Below are 21,525 nucleotides of genomic sequence, written 5' to 3' on the forward strand. Positions count from 1 at the left end.
AAACAGTGCAAAGTAGCATAATGACTACATCCTAAATATCAAAATATGTAGGTATGTTTCATACCTAAAATATATTTTACAGTCACTGTTAAGTACATTGATCATAAACACAGCTCAAAGGCTTCCTACCAGTGGTCTTCCTTCAAAAAAACTATACATTTAGCGCAGTTTTATCATGGGTAGAAAGTCAAATATTTCAATAGGCTACAAGCATTTCAGTCAAATGTAATTTATGCAATATTTCAAACTTTTAACCCAAGGGGGAAAATCAACCCACGGCAACAGTTTAAAAGTAGCCCAGCATGGAAAACAGTGGAATTGGCAACCCTGCATCCAACACGAGCTGCCTGAGTCAGGTTTGACTGATCACGGGTCGAGAGAAGAGATGACTGATAAGACCATGATGGAGGATTTGCTGCTTAACAGATCCTGAGCTCTTTGACATATGTCTGATCTCGTAAGATGTGCTCGCTTTACACAGAGTGTGTGATCGTGAAATCGAAAGTGAAAGTGAACACTGATCGCTCATTCAAAGTGATTTGAATATCCCGCATATTGGTATATATTGGATATACAGTAATAGAATCTTTGCGGGAGTGGGCGGTAATGGTCAAAAATTCAGTGGGAGTGGGATTAAGAAAACAATCAAGCGCTGGGCTCTAGTTTGAGGTAAGATGAGTAGCTAAATATTTAATATTTAATATCTGTTTTTCGATAGAATTATTAGAAAGACCAACAGTAATATCCTGTTATGCAAACTAGCCTACTCGATTTTATTATTTTCTTTTCAAATTTGACCATTTTTAATTAAACATATAGCATGAATCATCTATGTGATTCATGCAGGCTAATTCATAACTGAATGTGATATGATAAACATTTTGGCTTTTCATGCACACATTCACTCTTAATCATATGCCTATTCTGAATGAAAAAAAAAAAAGCTTATTCCCGTATTATTATTTAGGCCTAATTACTTTAGACCATTGACATTACAACTGTTTTTATCCATACAATTAAAAACAAAACAAAAAAAAACATTGGATCCTGTTAACTTTTTGTATGAAGAAACTGAAAGGTGACCCTGGACCAGAAAACCAGTCATAAGTAGCACGGGGTATATTTGCAGCAATAGCCAACAATATGAATATGTCAAAATTATCCATTTGTCTTTTATGCCAAAAATCATCATGTTCCATGAAGATATTTTGTAAATTTCCTACTGTAAATATAGTAATATGCTTTGCTAAGGACTTCATTTGGGGAACTTTAAAGGCGATTTTCTCAATAGTTAGATTTTTTTGCACCCTCAGATTCCAGATTTTCAAATAGTTTTATCTCGGCCAAATCTTGTCCTATTATAATAAACCATACATCAATGGAAAGCCTATTTATTCAAATTAGATAGATTTGGAATGGATGATGACAGAAGTTTGATTTTTGAGTGATACACTTTTAATCTGACTGTATTGTGTTATCGGCTGTTAGTTGTGGTGAATCTGAAGTTGTTTGTCTCGTGCGTGTGTGTTCAGTATGTTATGAGTGTAATGCTTCATTATGAAGTATTAGCTAATTGTGTAACTCGCGTTCTAAAACCACTAAATGATGCTCCACCGGAAGAATGCTTTTATTTTTTTGGTAGTGAGAAAAATAGCCTCTCTATTTCCTCTCTGCCTGTTATAGCAACTCTCAGTGTAGTACTCGCACAGAGGCTTCCAGTCCTGTAAGCACAATGGTATCTGGTGGAGGATTCATTTATATCTCTCTTGAAGTGCTCATTGCAGTGGGATGCTGTCTGGGCAATATGTTGGTGATCTGGGCTGTGTGGAGAAGTGGAGCCCTGAACAAACCCACTTTCTGCTTGATCGTGTCTCTGGCGGTGGCTGATTTCCTGGTTGGGGCCGTGGCAATTCCTCTGGCTGTGATTGTGGACATCCACATCAAAATCCCTTTCCATGCCTGTCTCTTCATCAGTTGTTTTCTCATCATGCCGCTGCAAGCGTCAGTGCTCACCCTCCTGGCTATTGCTGTGGACCGATTTCTCCGGGTTTGTATCCCTTTCAGGTGAGTCGGCCTCCAGAGGGCTTTGAAATGACATGAGCAATGGGCTTTAATGCGTGTCAAGTTTATTGAAAGCAAAAGCGAAATATTTAAGATTTTGTACTACCTTTAGATAAAAAATCAAATACATAATCAAATAAAGCTCATTGATCATGTCAGCTGAAAAAAACTTTACTGTTACTTCAATTTAATACATCCTTGCTGAAATAAATTAATACTTTAATTCAGCAAGGATGTATTAAATTGAAGTGACATATATACAGATAAAATATATATACACTGTTCATTTAAACACATGTTGACTATAGTGGAGCAAGTTGTCATAAAAAGTTAAGAAACAAAACAAATAAATGTATATGTAAAAATATATATCCTACAGATATTTTAGTAATAAATTGTATATCACAAATAAATTTATGAAAAACAGTTCAGCCTCTTCATCAGTCGGTCTTTGTTTTTAGGTATCTCAGTGCAGTTTTACATTCTTTTGTTTAGTACAAAAATGACAACACTACAATTACAGTATATTTTGGATGTTAAAAGTCAGAAAAATATTCTAAGTTAGGAACTAGGCATATACAAATCCACTGCTGGATAATTTTTTTTAACATTTGACTTCTAGTCTGGCCTCCCCTACTTATTGTATGTGATGTCAGACTAATGCTAACCGTCCTGATTTGCGATCAGATCGACCTGTGGTTTTATTTTCATGCTGCACCTGGCGGTGCTGTTCGAGTTGCTGCTGACGTTGTTATCCAAAATCTGGCTGCTCTGATCTCCCTTCTGCTCAGAGCTTGTCAGCTTCATCAGGATGCTTTTATATGCCATCTTAATCTTAGGGACCTTGAACGCGTACACTATGGGGTTAATGGCAGAGTTAGCGTGAGAGAGGAGGATGCCGATGTAAAAGGCGACAACGGGCACTTTTACACTTGTGTAGTGTTTCAGTGTGTTCATTATGTGCAGCGGGAGCCAACAAACAACAAACAGAACCAGAACCAAAGCCAGAGAATTGGCCAGTTTTCGCTCCTTACGGTAAAACGACCTGGACTCTACGGTGCGCCCGACTCCTTTTCTCAGCTGCTTGGATATCATATTGAAGAGTAACAAGTACAGGATCATCATGATGATAGTGGGTGTAAGGATGCAAGCGAGGAAGTTGAAGTTGACCATGTAGGACATGTCTATGACCCTGATGAAATGACATGTAATAGTGGAGTTTTCAATGGTGGTGGTGTTTTTGTTGTGCCATCCGAACATGGGGATGAGACCTAGTATAAAAGCAGAGAGCCAACATACAGTGACCGCAGCCCATAAGTGCTTCTTTCTGACCGCTCCTCTGTACCTGAAAAGTAAACATTGTATTAATATAATATAAATATTATTTGTATAATATTAATAATAAGATTATTATTATCATCATTATTATATCTGTACATAGGCTGCATTTATTACATCTCACCTAGGCTGCATTTATTTGATTCAAAATACAGTAAAAACAGTAGGCTAATATTGGGAAATATTAGAGATCAGAGATTCATCCAGAATCACTCCAGACCCTTTAGATTCCCAGCTCCATGTTGACGCTTCTTCTCTTCAGTTTTAAATAACTTGTCTATTGTAATATATTGTAATATGTAATTGAATGCTGTGATCAAAAGTGAATTTTAACCTGAAATCAGTTGTGCTGCTTCATATTTTTAGTGAAGTGACATACATCGTGCTCTGCATTTAACCCATCCAACGTGCACACACACAGCAGTGAACACACACACACACACCGTGAACACACACCCGGAGCAGTGGGCAGCCATTTATGCTGCGGCGCCCGGGGAGCAGTTGGGGGTTCGGTGCCTTGCTCAAGGGCACCTCAGTCGTGGTATTGAGGGTGGAGAGAGCGCTGGACATTCACTCCCCCCACCTACAATCCCTGCCAGCCGAGACTCGAACCCACAACCATTGGATTACGAGTCTGACTCTCTAACCATTAGGCCACGACTTCTCCTTTTTTTGTAGAAACTGATACAGTTTTGTTTTCAGGATTCTTTGATTTATGGAAAATTTAAAATAATTTATACACACGTGGTCAGAATTGTTGGTACCCTTGGTAAATATGATCAAAGAAGGCTGTGAAAATAAATGTGCATTGTTAATCCTTTTGATCTTTTATTTTTTTTAAATCCCAAAAATCTAACCTTTCATTGGAGAATAAGAATTTAAAATGGGCGGGAAATATCATTATGAAATAAAAGTTTTTTTTTCTCAAATACATGTTGGACACAATTACTGGTACCCTAGAAATTATTATGAGTAAAATATATCTAAAAAAGTAAAATAGTAAAATATATTCCCATTCATATTCACAATTTTGAGCACACCAGCGTGATTATGAACATGAAATTATCCAGCCGTGGCTTCCTGTTTCACAGAAATATAAATAGGAGGGAAAACAAAGGCTAAATTCCAAATTAATCACCCATCACAATGAGAAAAACCAAAGAATATATTTCTGATGTGCAGCAAAAGATAATTGAGCTTCACAAATTAGAAAGTGGCTTTAAGAAAAGAGCTAGAGCAATAATTAAGAATTTCCAATCAACATAAAATGTTATGAATCTGCCTGGAAGAGGACGTGTCTATATATTGTCCTAATGCACGGTGAGAAGGAGAGTTTGAGTGGCTGAAGACTCTGTAAGGATCACAGCTGGAGAATTGCAGAAAAAGGTTGAGTTTCGGGGTCAGAAAACCTTAAAAAAAATGATCAAACAGCCCCTACATCACCACATGTTGTTTGGGAGGGTTTCAAGAAAAAAAAAAATCAAGAAAAGAAAATGCTTTCACCAAAAACTAACTCCAGCATATTCAGTTATCAGACACGACTGGAACTACAAATGGGACTGGCTTCTATGGTCAGATGAAACTAAAAAATGAGCTTTTTAGCAGCAAACACTCAAGATGGGTTTGGTGAACACAGGGATAAAAAGTACCCCACGTGTACAATGAAATAGCCTGCTGTATTTGTGATGTTGTGGGCCTATATTTCTGCTGGAGGTCCTGGACATCTTGTTTAGACGCATGGCATCACTGATTGTATCAAATACCAACAGATAAAAAATCAATAAGTGACTGACTCTGTTAGAAATCTTATAATGGGCCATGTTTGGATCTTCCGACCGTACAATAATCCAAACACAAACCTCAAAAACAACACAAAAATGGGTCCCTGAGCACAAAACCAAGCTTCTGCTGGCCTTTCCAGTTCTCTGACCTGAACCCTGTAGAAAATGAGTGAGATGAACTGAAGAGAAGAAGCACCGTCATGTAGCTGTGAATCTGAAGGATCTGGAGTGATTCTGGATGAAGGAATGGTCTCTGATCTCTTGTCAGGTGTTCTCTAACCTCATCAGGCATTATAGGAGAAAATTTTGAGCTGTTAAACTGACAAATGGAGGTTTCAAAAAGTATTGAATAAAAGGGTGCCGTTAATTGTGTCCAATGTGTATTAGAAAAAAAAAAACATTTATTTCATAATGATATTTCCCTCCATGTTAAATTCTTATTCTCCAATGAAAGGTTAGATTTTTGTGAATTTTTTAAATAAAAGATAAAAAGGATTAACAATGCAGATTCATTTTCACAGCCTTCTTTGATCATATTTACCAAGGGTACCAACAATTCTGACCACATGTGCAGTTATATAGAAATCTTTTGTAACATTGTATATGTCTTTACTGTCACTTTTGATCAATTTAATGCATCTTTTGCTGAATAAAAGTATTGATTTCTTTAAAAAATGAATAATTTCTTTAATTTTAAATGGGGTCATTTAGATTTCATGTTGACTTGAAGAAGGTTTTTGTTTCAAGTTGCATATTACTCAGTATCATGATCATCTCTATGATCTGCAAACATTTGTTTTCCTCCTTGTCAGCAAGCTTGATCAACTTGGCAACCACACAAGTAAGTCTTCAAATATGCATAGCAAAAAAAGCTTGACTATTAAATGTTCAGACCTGAGAGGGTTATAAACACGCAGGTATCGGTCCACAGCGATGGCCAGCAGGGAGTGAACGGAGGCCTGGGTCAAAACAATGACCACACAGCTGATGAGGAGGCAGCAGTAAAAACTAGTCTCCAAGCGTCCATCAACCACCACTGCGAGAGGTACGGCCACTGCTCCCACCAGAAGATCAGCCACTGCCAGGGACACAACGAAACAGAATGTGGTCTGACTCAAGGCACGGCATGACCACACCGCCCAGATCACCAGCACGTTCCCCAGGCAGCATCCTACAGCGATGAGCACCTCCAGGGAAGTATAGATCACCTTCTCACCATCAGCCATGTCGAGAGCAGGCAGAGGAACTCTACAGGAACTTGCTTTAAGTAGTGGTGGTTTAGATAGGAAGTTGTCTTGACACGTGAAGAACCAAACATGCTCATGCATAAGCAAAACATTTTTTGCAAGATCATTACTTTGGAGTGGCTTAGATATAGTGTGTGTGTGTGTTTTCTACATTTAAAAAGAAATAAAGAGAATGTTTTAGAAATTTAAAAAATAAATTAAGAAGATATACTACCATTCAGAAGAAAGATTTTAACTTTTTTTCAGCAAGAACACATTAAATTAATCAAAACTGACAGTAATGACATTTATAATGTTACGAAAGATTTATTTCAAATAACTGTTGCTCTTTTGAACTCTCTATTCATCTAAGAATCCTGAATATATATATATATATATATATATAATCACAGTTTCCCCAAAAACATAAATAAGCACAATACTGTTAATAAGAAATGCTTGCGTCACGAATCTGGTCTGTGGACTTCTGTTTACTCACCACCAGAGGTCACTCCTCCATCACATTGACTTTTGCACCACACTACTGTTTCACTTCACCCACGAACTACAATTCCCATCATCCATTGCACTGACAACACACAGCTGTCACCAATCTCACATTGCTCTGCTCACACAGCTGATTGCACTCTCTTTATAAGCCTTGAACTTCCTCTCTGTCTTTGCCGAGTATTGTTTTGTGTATAACACTCTCCTAGTTGCTGCCTTACCGAGCCTTCTGTGCGTATGTTTAGCTTTGAGTCTGGTTCTGCGTATAATACTCTCCTAGTGTTTAGTTTGTTTTGTTTATAGTCTCGTTTCCTGTTTACCGCCTTTGTATCGTGGATTTACCCTTGTCTCACCGTTTCGGACTCTGTGTACCTCGTTTGGATTATTGCTCAGGTTATCGGACTACCCCTCTTCTCAAGCCCTCTGAATATTGTTTGCCGATCGAGGACCCATGCATGCCCTTGAATTACTCTTGTGTCTTGCCCGTGCCATACCCGTTTGCTGGTGTTTTGACCCTGCCTGTTACTTTCCTATGTTTATTAATAAAAGCTTGTTACAGCTTGTTTCTATTTAAGACATTATCATATTTTAGAAATGTTAATGTTTATATTTTTAAATACATTCAATTAGTTATATTTAAATTATAATATTTCACAATATTACTCTTTTTACTATATTTTTTATTAAATAAATGCAGCCCTGGGGACCATATGTAAGAGATTTTGTTTAAAAATTTTACCAACCCCCAAACATTTGAACAGTATATGATGCATTTTTTTAGGTCATTCATTCGGCCGCTATTTATGTTTACATTTTTGGCAGATTGTTTTATCCAAAGCTATTTACATTGCATTCAGGACCTTTATCAATTAATTCCTTGAGAATCAAACCCATGACCATAGCATTGCTAGTGCCATGCTCTGCTGTGCCATGCTCCGATCAAAATTTATAAATATTTTGTGCTCTAATTTCTCTGTTGGCACCTAAAGCAATACACCCCTATAGTGGTGTGCCATAAAATTGTGGCTAAGCTCGTGGCTGGTTAAGCAGGAAGCTGCTGGTTTGATCATTTCAAGTGAGTCAACTACAATTGTCATTGTGCTCTCGAGCAAGGTATAAAGTAATCAAAATTGAATTTATATATATATATATATATATATATATATATATATATATATATATATATATATATATATATATATAGTGCATGATTCATCAATGCATGTTATTGTGAAAAAATGTTTAATCAATTATGTTATTAAAATGTAATGATATCTCTGAAACAACTTTTCCTTTCGACTGACGTCACCCTGGCCATGCAGGCAAGTAATGATTTGAAAATTGATTTGTATATCTGGTATATCTCCTCTAACTTCTAACTCATACTTCTCTATTCCATAAAAACAGTTTCCACTTTTAATGACTGAAAAACCTTCACTAAACTAATCTCTAATTAAAATTACATTTAGTGCTCCTCCATGTCAAAATGACTGAGATGGCCAATCAAATCAAAGAATGTGGGGGCTTTAGCGTTCACGGATTGCATTCCACTTTTAGACGCACTTGCAAACTTCCCTAACCACTTCCCCTTGGTGGAATCCCCACTGCCATTTTTAACTGCATTCCACTTCATGAAGTACATCCGAGTTAACGAGATGGAGGGAAGTCGGGCGATTAAAGGGCATAAAAAATGAAGTGGAACGCAGCCGATTAGAATTGGGAGCAGGTGGTTTTATCCTAGTCTCAGCCTCAGATGCCCACGGAACGTTGGCTGAACGTCTGATGCATATGTGGGCGGTAATGGTCAAAAATTCAGTGGGAGTGGGATTAAAACAATCAAGCGCTGGGCTCTAGTTTGAGGTAAAATGAGTAGCTAAAATGTAATATTTAATATATGTTTTTCGATAGAATTATTAGAAAGACCAACAGTAATATCCTGTTATGCAAACTAGCCTACTCGACTTTTTTAATTTTTTTTAAATTTGACCATTTTTAATTAAACATATAGCATGAATCATCTATGTGATTCATGCAGGCTAATTCATAACTGAATGTGATATGATAAACATTTTGGCTATTCATGCACACATTCACTCTTAATCATATGCCTATTCTGAATGAAAAAAAAAAAGCTTATTCCCGTATTATTATTATTTAGGCCTAATTAGTTTAGACCATTGACATTACAACTGTTTTTATCCATACAATTAAAAAAACCCAAAAAAACATTGGATCCCGTTAACTTTTTGTATGAAGAAACTGAAAGGTGACCCTGGACCAGAAAACCAGTCATAAGTAGCACGGGGTATATTTGCAGCAATAGCCAACAATATGAATATGTCAAAATTATCGATTTGTCTTTTATGCCAAAAATCATCATGTTCCATGAAGATATTTTGTAAATTTCCTACTGTAAATATAGTAATATGCTTTGCTAAGGACTTAATTTGGGGAACTTTAAAGGCGATTTTCTCAATAGTTAGATTTTTTTGCACCCTCAGATTCCAGATTTTCAAATAGTTTTATCTCGGCCAAATCTTGTCCTATTATAACTTATTTATTCAGCTTTCAGATGATGTATAAATCTAAATTTTTTAAAACAAATTACCTTTATGACCGGTTTTGTAGTCCAGGGTCACATATAGGTTTGGAATGGATGATGACAGAAGTTTGATTTTTGAGTGATACACTTTTAATCTGACTGTATTGTGTTATCGGCTGTTAGTTGTGGTGAATCTGAAGTTGTTTGTCTCGTGCGTGTGTGTTCAGTATGTTATGAGTGTAATGCTTCAGCTTCATTATGAAGTATTAGCTAATTGTGTAACTCGTGTTCTAAAACCACTAAATGATGCTCCACCGGAAGAATGCATTTTTTTGGTAGTGAGAAAAATAGCCTCTCTATTTCCTCTCTGCCTGTTATAGCAACTCTCAGTGTAGTACTCGCACAGAGGCTTCCAGTCCTGTAAGCACAATGGTATCCGGTGGAGGATTCATTTATATCTCTCTTGAAGTGCTCATTGCAGTGGGATGCTGTCTGGGCAATATGTTGGTGATCTGGGCTTTGTGGAGAAGTGGAGCCCTGAACAAACCCACTTTCTGCTTGATCGTGTCTCTGGCGGTGGCTGATTTCCTGGTTGGGGCCGTGGCAATTCCTCTGGCTGTGATTGTGGATATCCACATCAAAATCCCTTTCCATGCCTGTCTCTTCATCAGTTGTTTTCTCATCATGCCGCTGCAAGCGTCAGTGCTCACCCTCCTGGCTATTGCTGTGGACCGATGTCTGCGGGTTTGTATCCCTTTCAGGTGAGTCGGCCTCCAGAGGGCTTTGAATTTGTATGTCCTTCAAGATGGCTGAGTTTGATCGGTTTCCAGGTCACAAGCTCGAGGAGCGAGGAAACAAGGAATTTGAGTATTGAGAAGCCCCCCACGGCTGCGTTTCAGTTCATTTTTTTATGAAAAAAAAAGTCAAACTATTGCAAGGATACTTCAGGTACAGCTTAAATATATTGCATTTAAAGACCGATATTAATATTGAAATTAAATTATTATATCAATATTATTGATAGTGATATTAAAACACATTTTAAGTTAATAATATAATAGCTTGATAATATTAAGAAATGTGCATTGTGGAATATAGAAATACTTCAAATTAAGTTAAATTATAGTTTTGTATCAGTAAGTGATATGTCAATAAATATGTTAATGGATACGAATTACTTAGTATGAAATAAATGTTGTTTAAATAAATTATTGAAGTTTTTTTTTTTACTGCGTTAAGCCCATTTTTTACTGGGTTAAACCCGTTTTGTGCAATATATTCTTGCATTTTTAAATTTTGGTTTCACGTGTTATTTTTTTATTATCCGTAACTGCAATACATTTGGTGGGAATTTGATCCCACAGCAGTTGTTGTTATTTATCTCTTTGAATGGGGAAACATCTAATTTTCCAAAACTGGTTGCCAAGTTTATGATTAAATTTTCGTATAAATTTCGACAGTTGTATTTATCTTAATTTTAACAAGCCTCTTGTACGGCTATCAGCAGGGAAAAATTGGAGCAGTGAGGCTAATTAAAAAGGGTCAGGGGTGTGCGATTGCGATCAACTCTGTGGCGGGACACGGCTCCACTTCACTTGCTACTGCGCAGACTCGGGTACCGAATCAGCGCCCTATTGGGAAACTGGCGGCTTCACTTTTCTTCAGTGGAACAGAGTGTCTTTTTTATGTTTTTTTCTATGTTTTTTTTGTCTTTTTTAATGTTTTTTTTCGAGTCAGCAGTAAAGACTTTTATGTTGAAAGAGACAGTGAAACTTGTTAACAGCACATTAAGGCGCAGCCAACAAATGCACTGAGCAGCGCTGTCATCGGAAATCACTTAACAGATGAAAGGATAGTATGACAAAGATATTTCCTCAGCGAACATTCAAACTAATGTTTTATTGTGAATATGAGATTGAGCTGAAGAATGAATGTTGTGTCAGATGCAGGTAATCACACTCGCTGAGTCAATCTCTCTCATAATACTCTACTAAACTTACAACTCTGCTTTTAATACAGTGATACAATAAGCTTTTAATGAAGCATCTCAGCGTTTCTTCGTTACTAGTTCTAAAGCGACATTTTGTAATTAGTAACGGAGGCTTGGGCTCAGCTGTCAAACTGAGATTTGAATCCGTCGTGGAATGAAGAGGGTTTTTAAGTCAAGTCAAGTGAATATATTATTTGTATAGCGCTTTTAACAATGCAAATTGTGTCAAAGCAGCTTTAGATCGGCTTGATATAAAGCTGGGTGGCTTTATATCAGCTTTACAGTATTTAGACGGGGAAATAGTTTGTCGAAATAGTGTCATTCTCCCCTGGCCAGACAATCAGCAGTTTAAATCTTGGCTAAAGCAGAATCAGATTGTGTAAAGGACTAATATTAGCGTAGATGCCATTCTTCTAACAATGTAACAAGTACATCAGGTTTTTTAGGAAGTCTTCTCGGTTCCGGTTGACCTAATTAACACAGCCTAACAATCCTTTAACGGATTTGAATTATAGAAATGTTATAGTGTGTTATGTGTAAGCCAGGTTAAAGAGATGGGTCTTTAATCTAGATTTAAACTGACAGAGTGTGTCTGCTTCCCGAACAGATTGTTCCAGAGTTTGGGCGCTAAATAGGAAAACGATCTCCCGCCCGCAGTTGATTTTGAAATTCTAGGTATTATCAAATGGCCTGAGTTTTGAGATCGCAGCAGACGTGAAGGACTATAATGCGATAAGAGCTCACTCAAATACTGAGGTGCCAAACCATTCAGGGCTTTATAGGTAATTAGCAAGTTCTTAAAATGTATACAATGTTTAATAGGGAGCCAGTGCAGTGTTGACAGAACCAGGCTAATGTGGTCATACTTCCTGGTTCTAGTAAGAACTCTAGCTGCTGCATTTTGAACCAGCTGGAGTTTGTTTATTAAATGTGTAGAGCAACCACCCAATAAAGCATTACAATAATCTAGCCTCGAGGTCATGAATGCATGAATTAATGTTTCTTAACCGTATCTAAAGTGCTAGAAAAGTGAGAGTCAATAGTTTCTGTTACATCATTAAGTTGTTCTGAGCTATTGGATATGCTGAGGAATTGATTTAAGTCAGGAAGATTATTTATAAAGTAGTCTTTTGTGGTAGAAGTGATGGCTCTACCATATTTGTAACAAAGAGTTGGCTTTACAGCTTTAGCTATTTCAATGCCACTGACATCAATTCCATATGACAGTATTAAATCTAGAGATTTTGACAATGAGTATGTCCTGAAACGTGTTGTTTAACACCAATGGAGTTTAGAATCTCTATAAATGCTGATCCCAACGAATCTCTTTCATTATCAACATGGATATTAAAATCACCAGCAATTAGGACTTTATCTGCAGCCAGCACGACCTCAGATAGAAAATCAGCAAATTCTTTAATAAAGTCTGTATGGATGGCCCTGTATACAGTAGCCAGTACAAACATAGCAGGGGATTTATCATTAACACTTGTTTCTTTGGATAACGTTATATGAAGCACTATTACTTTGAACGAATTATACTTGAAACCCGACCTCTGAGAAATACTGAAAATATTGCTATAAATTGTGGCAACACCTCCCCCTTTACCTTTTGGACGCGGTTCATGTTTGTAACTGTAATCTTGTGGGGTAGACTCGTTTAAAGTAATGTATTCATCTGGTTTGAGCCAGGTTTCTGTCAAACAAAGCACATCTAGTTTATAGTCAGTGATCATATCATTTACAAAAAGTGCTTTTCGTAGAAAGGGATCTAATATTCAATACGCTTTATCGTTTGTTTATATGTATTATATCTGTTTTTTATTTGTTGAACATCAATTAAATTATTACTCTTACTTTGGATGTTTTCTGTATTTTCTAGTTCGGGGAACAGACACAGTCTCTATAGTGTGATATCTGGGTGAAAGAGTCTCTATGTGCTGAGAATTAACTGACTTCTGTGACGTGAGGCGGCTAGCAGACGGTCGGTTTAGTCAGTCTGTCTGCTTCCTGACCTGGGCCCCAGTTAGTCAAGTACAAACTCTAAGACTATGTGCCATATTTATAGAGCGGCACCACCCCAAGAGGGATGAAGACCGTCTCTTTTCAACAGGTCAGGTGTGCCCCAAAAACTCGTCCAATTGTCTATGAAACCTATGTTATTCTTGCTTTTAAAGACTCTCCGTTTTTGTTTCTTATGTATTTACACACTCGTGCCGTCAAACTGTTGTAGAAACGGCCTGCGGCCTCGTGCTTACGGCCGGATCACAGCCATGCCGATATACAGCCATATCTCATGGCTATTCCTGTGAATATTGCTCATTTATATTATATTATATTATATATTGTTGGAGAGGTGACACATTAAAACATTTGAGACAACACTGGAAATATGGAATTTTCTTCATTTAAACCTGGAAAGGAAAGTTTTATTATTTTGAAACATTTCTCCCGAAAAAAGATTTTATTTGAAAGTAAGAAATATTTAAGATTTTCTGCTACCTTTAGATCAAATAATCAAATAAATGATCAAATAAAGCAGTTTGATCATGTTAATTCCTTTATCTTTATTTTTAAATCGTATATTATTAGTATAATATATATATTTTTTAAATATATTAAATGATTTATTATAATGTGAAATATAAGCATTTTTTAGATCGTAATGCAAAATGACATTTGCAACATTCAGCACAATGTTAATTTTAAGAAATATTGGGAAACATTGATTTTGAGGCTCTTCTTTGCTCTGCAGGTACAAGTCTACAGTCACTAAGAAGCGTTTGTGGTTCCTCGCCGCTGTGTGCTGGATCCTGGCATCTGTACTGGGCTTCTTACCCATGTTTGGATGGTACAACCATGACACACTGACACGTTACAACTCCACATCCATAGACTGTCAGTTCAATGCTGTCATTCCCATTACATACCTGATCCACTTCATCTTTGAGGGCTGTTTTCTTCCTCCGTTGGCTGTCATGATCGCTTTGTATTGCTACATCTTTTTAAAAATTAGAAGTGGAAGAGCAGGTGTGTCAGCTGAAACCAGTACATATAAACAAAAGGAGCACAAACTGGCCAGCTCTCTGGTTTTAGTCTTGGCTCTTTTTATTGTTTGCTGGCTACCGCTACACACAATACAATCCATCACATACTATAACCAGAGTATACATGTACCGCCCATTGCTTTGTACTTTGGCATTCTCCTCTCTCATGCCAACTCGATGGTAAACCCAGTAGTGTACGCCTTCAAAATCCCTAAGATAAAGCGGGAGTATGGGAAGATTTGGAGGAGGGTGATTGGTCAACAGCAGCAGGCAGATACAAACAACAGCAGGACTCCAGCTAGTAATGCCACTGACAGCCATGATGGACGAGTTCATATGAAAATCATTCCACAGGGGGAGCCAATGACATGACTGACTCCAAAGTACAATAAATATAGACTGAAGAATATAGATATATATGCAAACTTTTTCTTTTTTTCAGACTAAACCTAACCTTTTTAATCTTACTTCAGGTTGCAGTTACACGCCTCATAGCACCACAGTCAAAGTCTGAGAGTAACTGTGTAGTTAACAAAGTTCCTTTCAAGTATATCTATAGTCTTTACTAGTTAACTGAGTAACTGTATGACGCCTCTTATGGCTGAATGTGGATAAAAGTGTAGTTTACTGCACAACAATATGTCTGTACAATATTACAAATATGACCGTGCAGCTCAAGTTGTTTAAAATAATCATAAAAAAAGCTTCACTAAGAAGTGCATATATGAGATGTTATTTGTGACTTTCATAATGGCTAAGCAATGTTCATAATATTCTTTTTAGAATAAGTCACTGAAAGAGTCACCCTTTATTTAAATTTAACATTTACATTTAATCATTTAGCAGATGCTTTTAAACAAAGCGACTTAAAAAAGAGAACAAAAGAAGCATTCAAACAAACAAGGGCAGTAATATGTAAGTGCTGTGACAAGTCCAGTTAGTACGGAAGCGTATTGCATTCACTTGAGGAAAAAAAATCTACTCTGTTTTTCTGAATTAACGAGTTAATTATCTTAATGACTTAATTATCTCAGAATTACGAGATAATTAAGTCATTAATTCAGAAAAACAGAGCAAAAACTTTTTTTCATGAAAAATTATCTCGTAATTCTGAGATAATTAACTCGTTAATTCAGAAAAACAGAGCAAAAACTTTTTTTTCATGAAAAATTATCTCATAATTCTGAGATAATTAACTCGTTAATTCAGAAAAACAGAGCAAAAACTTTTTTTTTCATTAAAAATTATCTCGTAATTCTGAGATAATTAACTCGTTAATTCAGAAAAACAGAGTAGATATTTTTTCCTCAAGTGAATGCAATATGCTTCCGTAAGTTAGTGTAATGCGGTACATGTAAATAAATAATAAAGAAAAAGAAAACAAATAGAATAGAGAACACTAGTGTTAGAGGGTCCATTTTTTTACTAGAAAGAGTGCTAGTGTTAGAGGGTCAAGGCAGGTGTGTGTGTGTGTGTGTGTGTGTGTGTGCGTGTGCGTGCGTGCGTGTCAAAGACAATAATTTTGATGTGCTTCATTAGGATGACCAAAACTGCATTGTCGAATCACATTTTTTAATTTAAAATAAATATGAATCATACGAACAAATAAAATAGCAGTATTGCTAAATAAAATATAGTAGCAAAATAAAATTAAAAAAATTAAAGTAACAGTGCAGAATAAACTAAGAATGGTAACAACTATAATAAAAACAGTATGATACTTTAATAATTTTAGTTTTTTATTGACCAATTTTATTTTTAACATTTAGAAGTGTAGACCGGTTAAAGATACTCCAGTCACTCTGTCTCTCGTTGTTTTTACTCTCGTTCATTGTGTCTCTCAAGGAAGGCAATAGACTGTATAGTTATCACCTGAATAGGATGAGATCCTTCCCACAAACTATACAACCTACTACCTCAGCTTGTGGAGACACAGATCTGCAGTTTCACAGGAGCACAGCTTCAGAATCCAGAAGATGTAGGCTATACATGAGGACAAATGAAGTAGCTTCAAACATCATTTAAAGTGTTTCTTCAGTAGACAGCTGGCTAATCTGCCTCCGTAAGAAAGACAGTAGATTGTATAGTTATCTCAAAGGGAGGTTTTATACTCCACAACTATTCAATCTACTACCTCAGCTTTAGGGACAGAAACAAACATGCTGTGGATGTGGTTTCTTCACCGAATCTGAAAGAAAAAATTATTTATTAGGAGTCATACAAAATTACATTAAAAGGCTTGCTTTATTTACTTATTTTAATTTATAAAATTATAATTTATCTAAAAACGTACATTTATTATGCATATATACATATTCATATATTAACAATAAATATACAATTTACATATTGTCTTTTTACTTGACTAAAATCAATAAAAAATATATCAATAATCATCGATTTTAAAACACTGGCTCCATCTCCATGTTTCTTGTCGTGCACAATAACCTTCAAAGTGCAGAAGAAAACTTGGGAGTCGTTGATTCTATTTCAGTATTTCCTTCTTTGTGTCTTCCTGATTTCCTTTTAAAAGATTAGCGAAATAATCAACAATTACAAGTCGGCTAATTTGTTCAACCTGCCGGAGTGACTGTCTGGCTCGCAGAACTCCTGAAGCAGAGGTGAGCCGCACCAGGAAATAATGCCGTTTTCTCTGTGCACGTGGTGTTGCATGCCGTTTAATTGCCTGAAGTAAATCGCTGCATTTGAACGAAGCTTTCCCAGCTGTCTGCCTTTAAATAACACTACATGTTGTCTGCTAGCAATGCATGAAAGGGAGGGAAAAGGACCAAACAAAATGGCACCTTCCTGCCATCTTAAACGAGTGTGCAGTTACAAGTCAAGATCGTGTGTGAAGATGAAACTGGCTTGTAGGCTACTATTTCAAGAAAGATTGCACAGTAACTGTAAGTATACTGTGAACATATCGCTAAAATCAAAACCTTTATAACCCTAACAAAATGACTGTGGCACTTTTTTGATTTCTATATTCTGGTAAGCACTGTAAGGTAATTCAAAGAAAAACAATTCATTTTTTGTATATGATTTCATTAAGATTATGGTCACACTATGGTAATTTCTAGAGACTTTATATAGTCAAATTTTTAAAAAAATATATCAATCTTTCATAACATTCTAAATATCTTTACTGTCACTTTTGATCAATTTAATGCATCCTCGCTGAATAACAAAATTTATGTTATTTTACAAATCAGCATAATAGGATGATTTCTGAAGGAATTTTGGTATCTCATTTTTGTCACTCCATAATTCAGAAAACACTTCTATAATCAAGCAAATTCTATAATCTTCTATAATCAAGCAAATGATATATGAACAAATTGCTCTGTAAAAACCTTCAGGATATAGACAGGAATACAAATGTAAAGTGGAAGATTGTACTGAAGTGGAGATTTATGGCTCAGTCTATGGGAGAAAAAACTCATTTTGAGAAAACGGCCTTTAAAAATATGTATTGTAATTGAAATCTATTGACAAATAGATAAAGTGCTATAAAAGGAACAAACTGTGTCTTTTGGGTGTTCTTTCAACTAGTTTGACAAAACACTTCAAAGACCAAAAAAGCTCAGACACACTCAAACACTCAAAACAGTGTTTTTGCCTGCAGTGTCTCCCCTTACAGTAATTACAATTTACTGTATAACTGGCCATAATAATGTACAGGCATGTGTATATATGTATGTGAAATAGAAATGTTTGCATTGTTATAATATACAGATGATGGCGTCCCAGCATGATGGTGCTGTGGTAGATGTCTGGCAGACGGGGGTCACCCGGGCCAAAAGAATGGACTGCCATGGCAAAGGGGCGGGACGGCGGCACCATGTCTTTGCATAAATTAGCATGTGAACCGAGGAACTGAAAGACACTGGGGCAGGACATTAACATTCTGGATTCCTCTTTGGCCTAATTAATGGCAGTGATTGAAATGTTTTGGCCTGGCAGCTGGCCGAGACAGCGGGGCAGTGTGAAACAGACCCGGCGGAGAGTCTCATAATTGAGATATTGGATCAGTTAAAGGGCTGAGAAATCAAAAAGTGATGCACTGCAAAAAATGATTTTCTTACTTAGAATTTTTGTCTTGTTTTCTAACATAAATATAAATAATATGCATTTATGTTTAACCCTCTTGGCCTCTTCAGTCGGAACTGACAGAAAAAATGATGTCTTGAATTTTGTATAATTTTTTGCTTCATCGGAATGGGATGACACTTGGTGAGTTTTGTTGCATTAGCTATGTGAACAACAAAAAAATCATGGACATGATTCAAAGTAACACAGTACCTTCGTGGTCAAAAATGACAGTGGGACAAAATTGCTCGTAAAAATTGTATAAATATTGCATAGTGTCATAAAATCCCCTCAAAATGCTAAATAACATTCAAAAAATATTTCTGAACAAAAATATAATACATTGATTTTCCTGGAAAAACGTTTGACCGCAAAGGTACCAAGTGTGACCCAAAAATGAAGAAGGGTTAAAAAAATTAATAAATCTGCCAATGGGGTCAGAAAAATAAACCTAATTCAAAGGCAAACCCAATTTTGTTTTCTGACCTCATTAGCAGAATTTTCTTTCTTAGTTTTGATACATTTTTCAGAAAACAAGTCCTACTAATATCATATAATTTTGCATCTCATGTAAAAATATCTTGATATAAAAATGTTTAGATATTTGGACTGGAAAACAAGACACCATTGGTTTTTACAGTGTGCGTTTGGAATGTGTTATAGGCTGTAAATCTGTAAAATGAGCACGTGTGCCATATAATTAGAGCTAATAATGTGTGTTGATTGCAGTAGAGTCTGATGGAAGCATGTTGCTAAACTAACTTGCAATGTTAATACGCACAAATATTGGGTGAAATTCATTTTTAATCCGATTTTAGATTTTCAGTATTTAATCAAATGTATGTTTATAATCATTATTTCCCTCTGTCTTCCAGCTCGTTGCAGTGCATTCTGGGATTGCCTTACCCAGGATGGATGCCAGATTCTGGCCAAAACAAGGTACTTTATGAAGCGCTGTAATTCAATTTTTTTGGCTTGTGCTTATGATGCATAAAATGTCGTCTAGTTAGGCAACTCACTACGTTTACTGTGTTTATTTGGTCCTATGGCCTCGTTTGACATTTTTCTTGGATCTCAAAAGGACTATTTGTTATTCCATCACAGTATATGGTCCACGTCTCACTGAAGTCCATGGATCATTACACAAAGTAATGGCTATGTCAACATGAGGCTAAATCTCCATGCCTTGTGAGAGATGATATGCAAAGCTCTACATAAACAGTAAAAGGCATTATAACTTGAACTCTCTCCTTCACCAGAGAGCAGATTCACATATGTACAGCTCAATCATATCTGTGATTCAAACAGCATTTGATATAACATATTAGGCTGTAAGATACTTGTGAAAAGATGGTGACAAACTAGATCAAGTTGGTCAGCGGAAGTGGTTTAGTTTCTCTAACCTCAATCTTGTGGTTAAACGCAAAGGTATTCGTTTTTTATTTCACCTCTGCTGTCAACATTTCCTCATGTGTTTACACATTAAATGTATTTTATTTGAACCTTCATTGTGCAAACAGAACAGAGTTTTGTGCACAACATGCAAGTTATTTTCTTCAGATCTTTTTCCAGATCTTTTTCTATATAAACAGCAAAAAAAAAAAAAAAAAATGCTATAAAACATTTTTTCGATCAGAAATTGCTATAAAAAAAAAAAATATATATATATATATATATATATATATATTAGTGCTGTCAATTGCCTCCAAAATATAAGTTTTTTTTAACGTTATATATCTGTTTGTACTGTGTATATTTATTATGTATATATAAATACACACGCATACAATATATATTTTGAAAATATTTACATGGATTTACATGTATACATTTATATTTATATAATTTATATTATATTATATATAATTACATTTAATATATAAACATAACATTTTTCTTAATTCTATACATGCATGTGTGTGTTTATATATATATATATATATATAAACTTTTAATTTTAATTAAATTTTGATGATAGATTATGAAGACATTTGATATATTTTGGTTAATGTGCACTGATGCATCACAAATCATAAGACCGGGAATGTGTATTTAGAAAGTAAATGGGGTCAAATTAGATTTCTTTTTCAAACTTATGCAACCTAATATGCCTATTTAGCACCAAAAGGCTATTTTATCCAAATCTGGTGTTATTTTATCTAGAAAAGCAATAAGTACTGCACTACAGCATTGTGAGCTAAGGAACATTTCCGGCATATTTGCATGTTTATTGTCAGTAAATGAAATGAAATGCATTGTGATCATTACGAAAGTGAGTAAATATAGTCCTACCTGCTCATTAACACCACATCTGAATTAGTAGAACTGTTATCTGCACCATTGTCTACTTATGCAGTGTGTTTAAACCCACGGTTGTGCAGCCAAGCAATTCCAGAGGCCTTTTGAACACGCTTATCATTTGCAGCATATTTTTGTGCCTTTCTGTGCATATTTATCTTCAGATATTTTAGAAAAGATGCATTACAAAGTTGTGATTTGATTAACTGTTAACATTTTGTAGCGTACTTGCACTTTAAATGTCCTGTAAATGTAATTAAATGCATCGTGTCCATTAGTAAAGTCAGTAAATATAGTCCTACCTGCTCATTAGAAGTGGGATGACACTTCACTTCCCACATCTGAATGAGTAAAATTGGCCATTTATGCAATGTGTTTTAACCCACGTTTGTGCAGTCATGCAAATCCAGAGGCCTTTTTAACATGCTTATCATTTGCAGCGACCCCTAACAATCTGCAGAAATTCAGCTCTACGCCCAGGATGCAAAAATAGCAATTCTAAACAGGAAGTGCCTTTTGACCTTGTTTGCATATTAGTCAGTGTAAGTTCAGCACTTATCAATGCAGTAGCTGTATTACAAACAGACGCAGCTTGCAGCATTCGGCAGTGCGGTTGCAAAAATACTGCTTTTTCTAAATGATT

At 35.9% G+C, this 21,525-nt stretch overlaps 2 protein-coding genes across 2 annotated transcripts; one reads left to right on the forward strand and one right to left on the reverse strand.

The window, feature by feature from the left end:
- Positions 1–1,732: 1,732 nt before the first annotated feature.
- On the forward strand, positions 1,733–14,864 carry LOC306879697 (adenosine receptor A3-like; the record flags this gene model as incomplete). The annotated part of the gene is made up of 2 exons (XM_079432841.1): positions 1,733–2,064; positions 14,201–14,864. The coding sequence occupies 2 exons, from the start codon at positions 1,733–1,735 to the stop codon at positions 14,862–14,864; spliced, it is 996 nt and encodes a 331-aa protein (XP_079288967.1).
- On the reverse strand, positions 2,725–6,406 carry LOC306879190 (adenosine receptor A3-like; the record flags this gene model as incomplete). The annotated part of the gene is made up of 2 exons (XM_079431988.1): positions 2,725–3,406; positions 6,075–6,406. The coding sequence occupies 2 exons, from the start codon at positions 6,404–6,406 to the stop codon at positions 2,725–2,727; spliced, it is 1,014 nt and encodes a 337-aa protein (XP_079288114.1).
- Positions 14,865–21,525: the final 6,661 nt, after the last annotated feature.

The sequence above is a fragment of the Barbus barbus genome (genome assembly GCF_936440315.1).
Source record: "Barbus barbus genome assembly, chromosome: 13".
NCBI classification, from domain to species: Eukaryota; Metazoa; Chordata; class Actinopteri; order Cypriniformes; family Cyprinidae; genus Barbus; species Barbus barbus.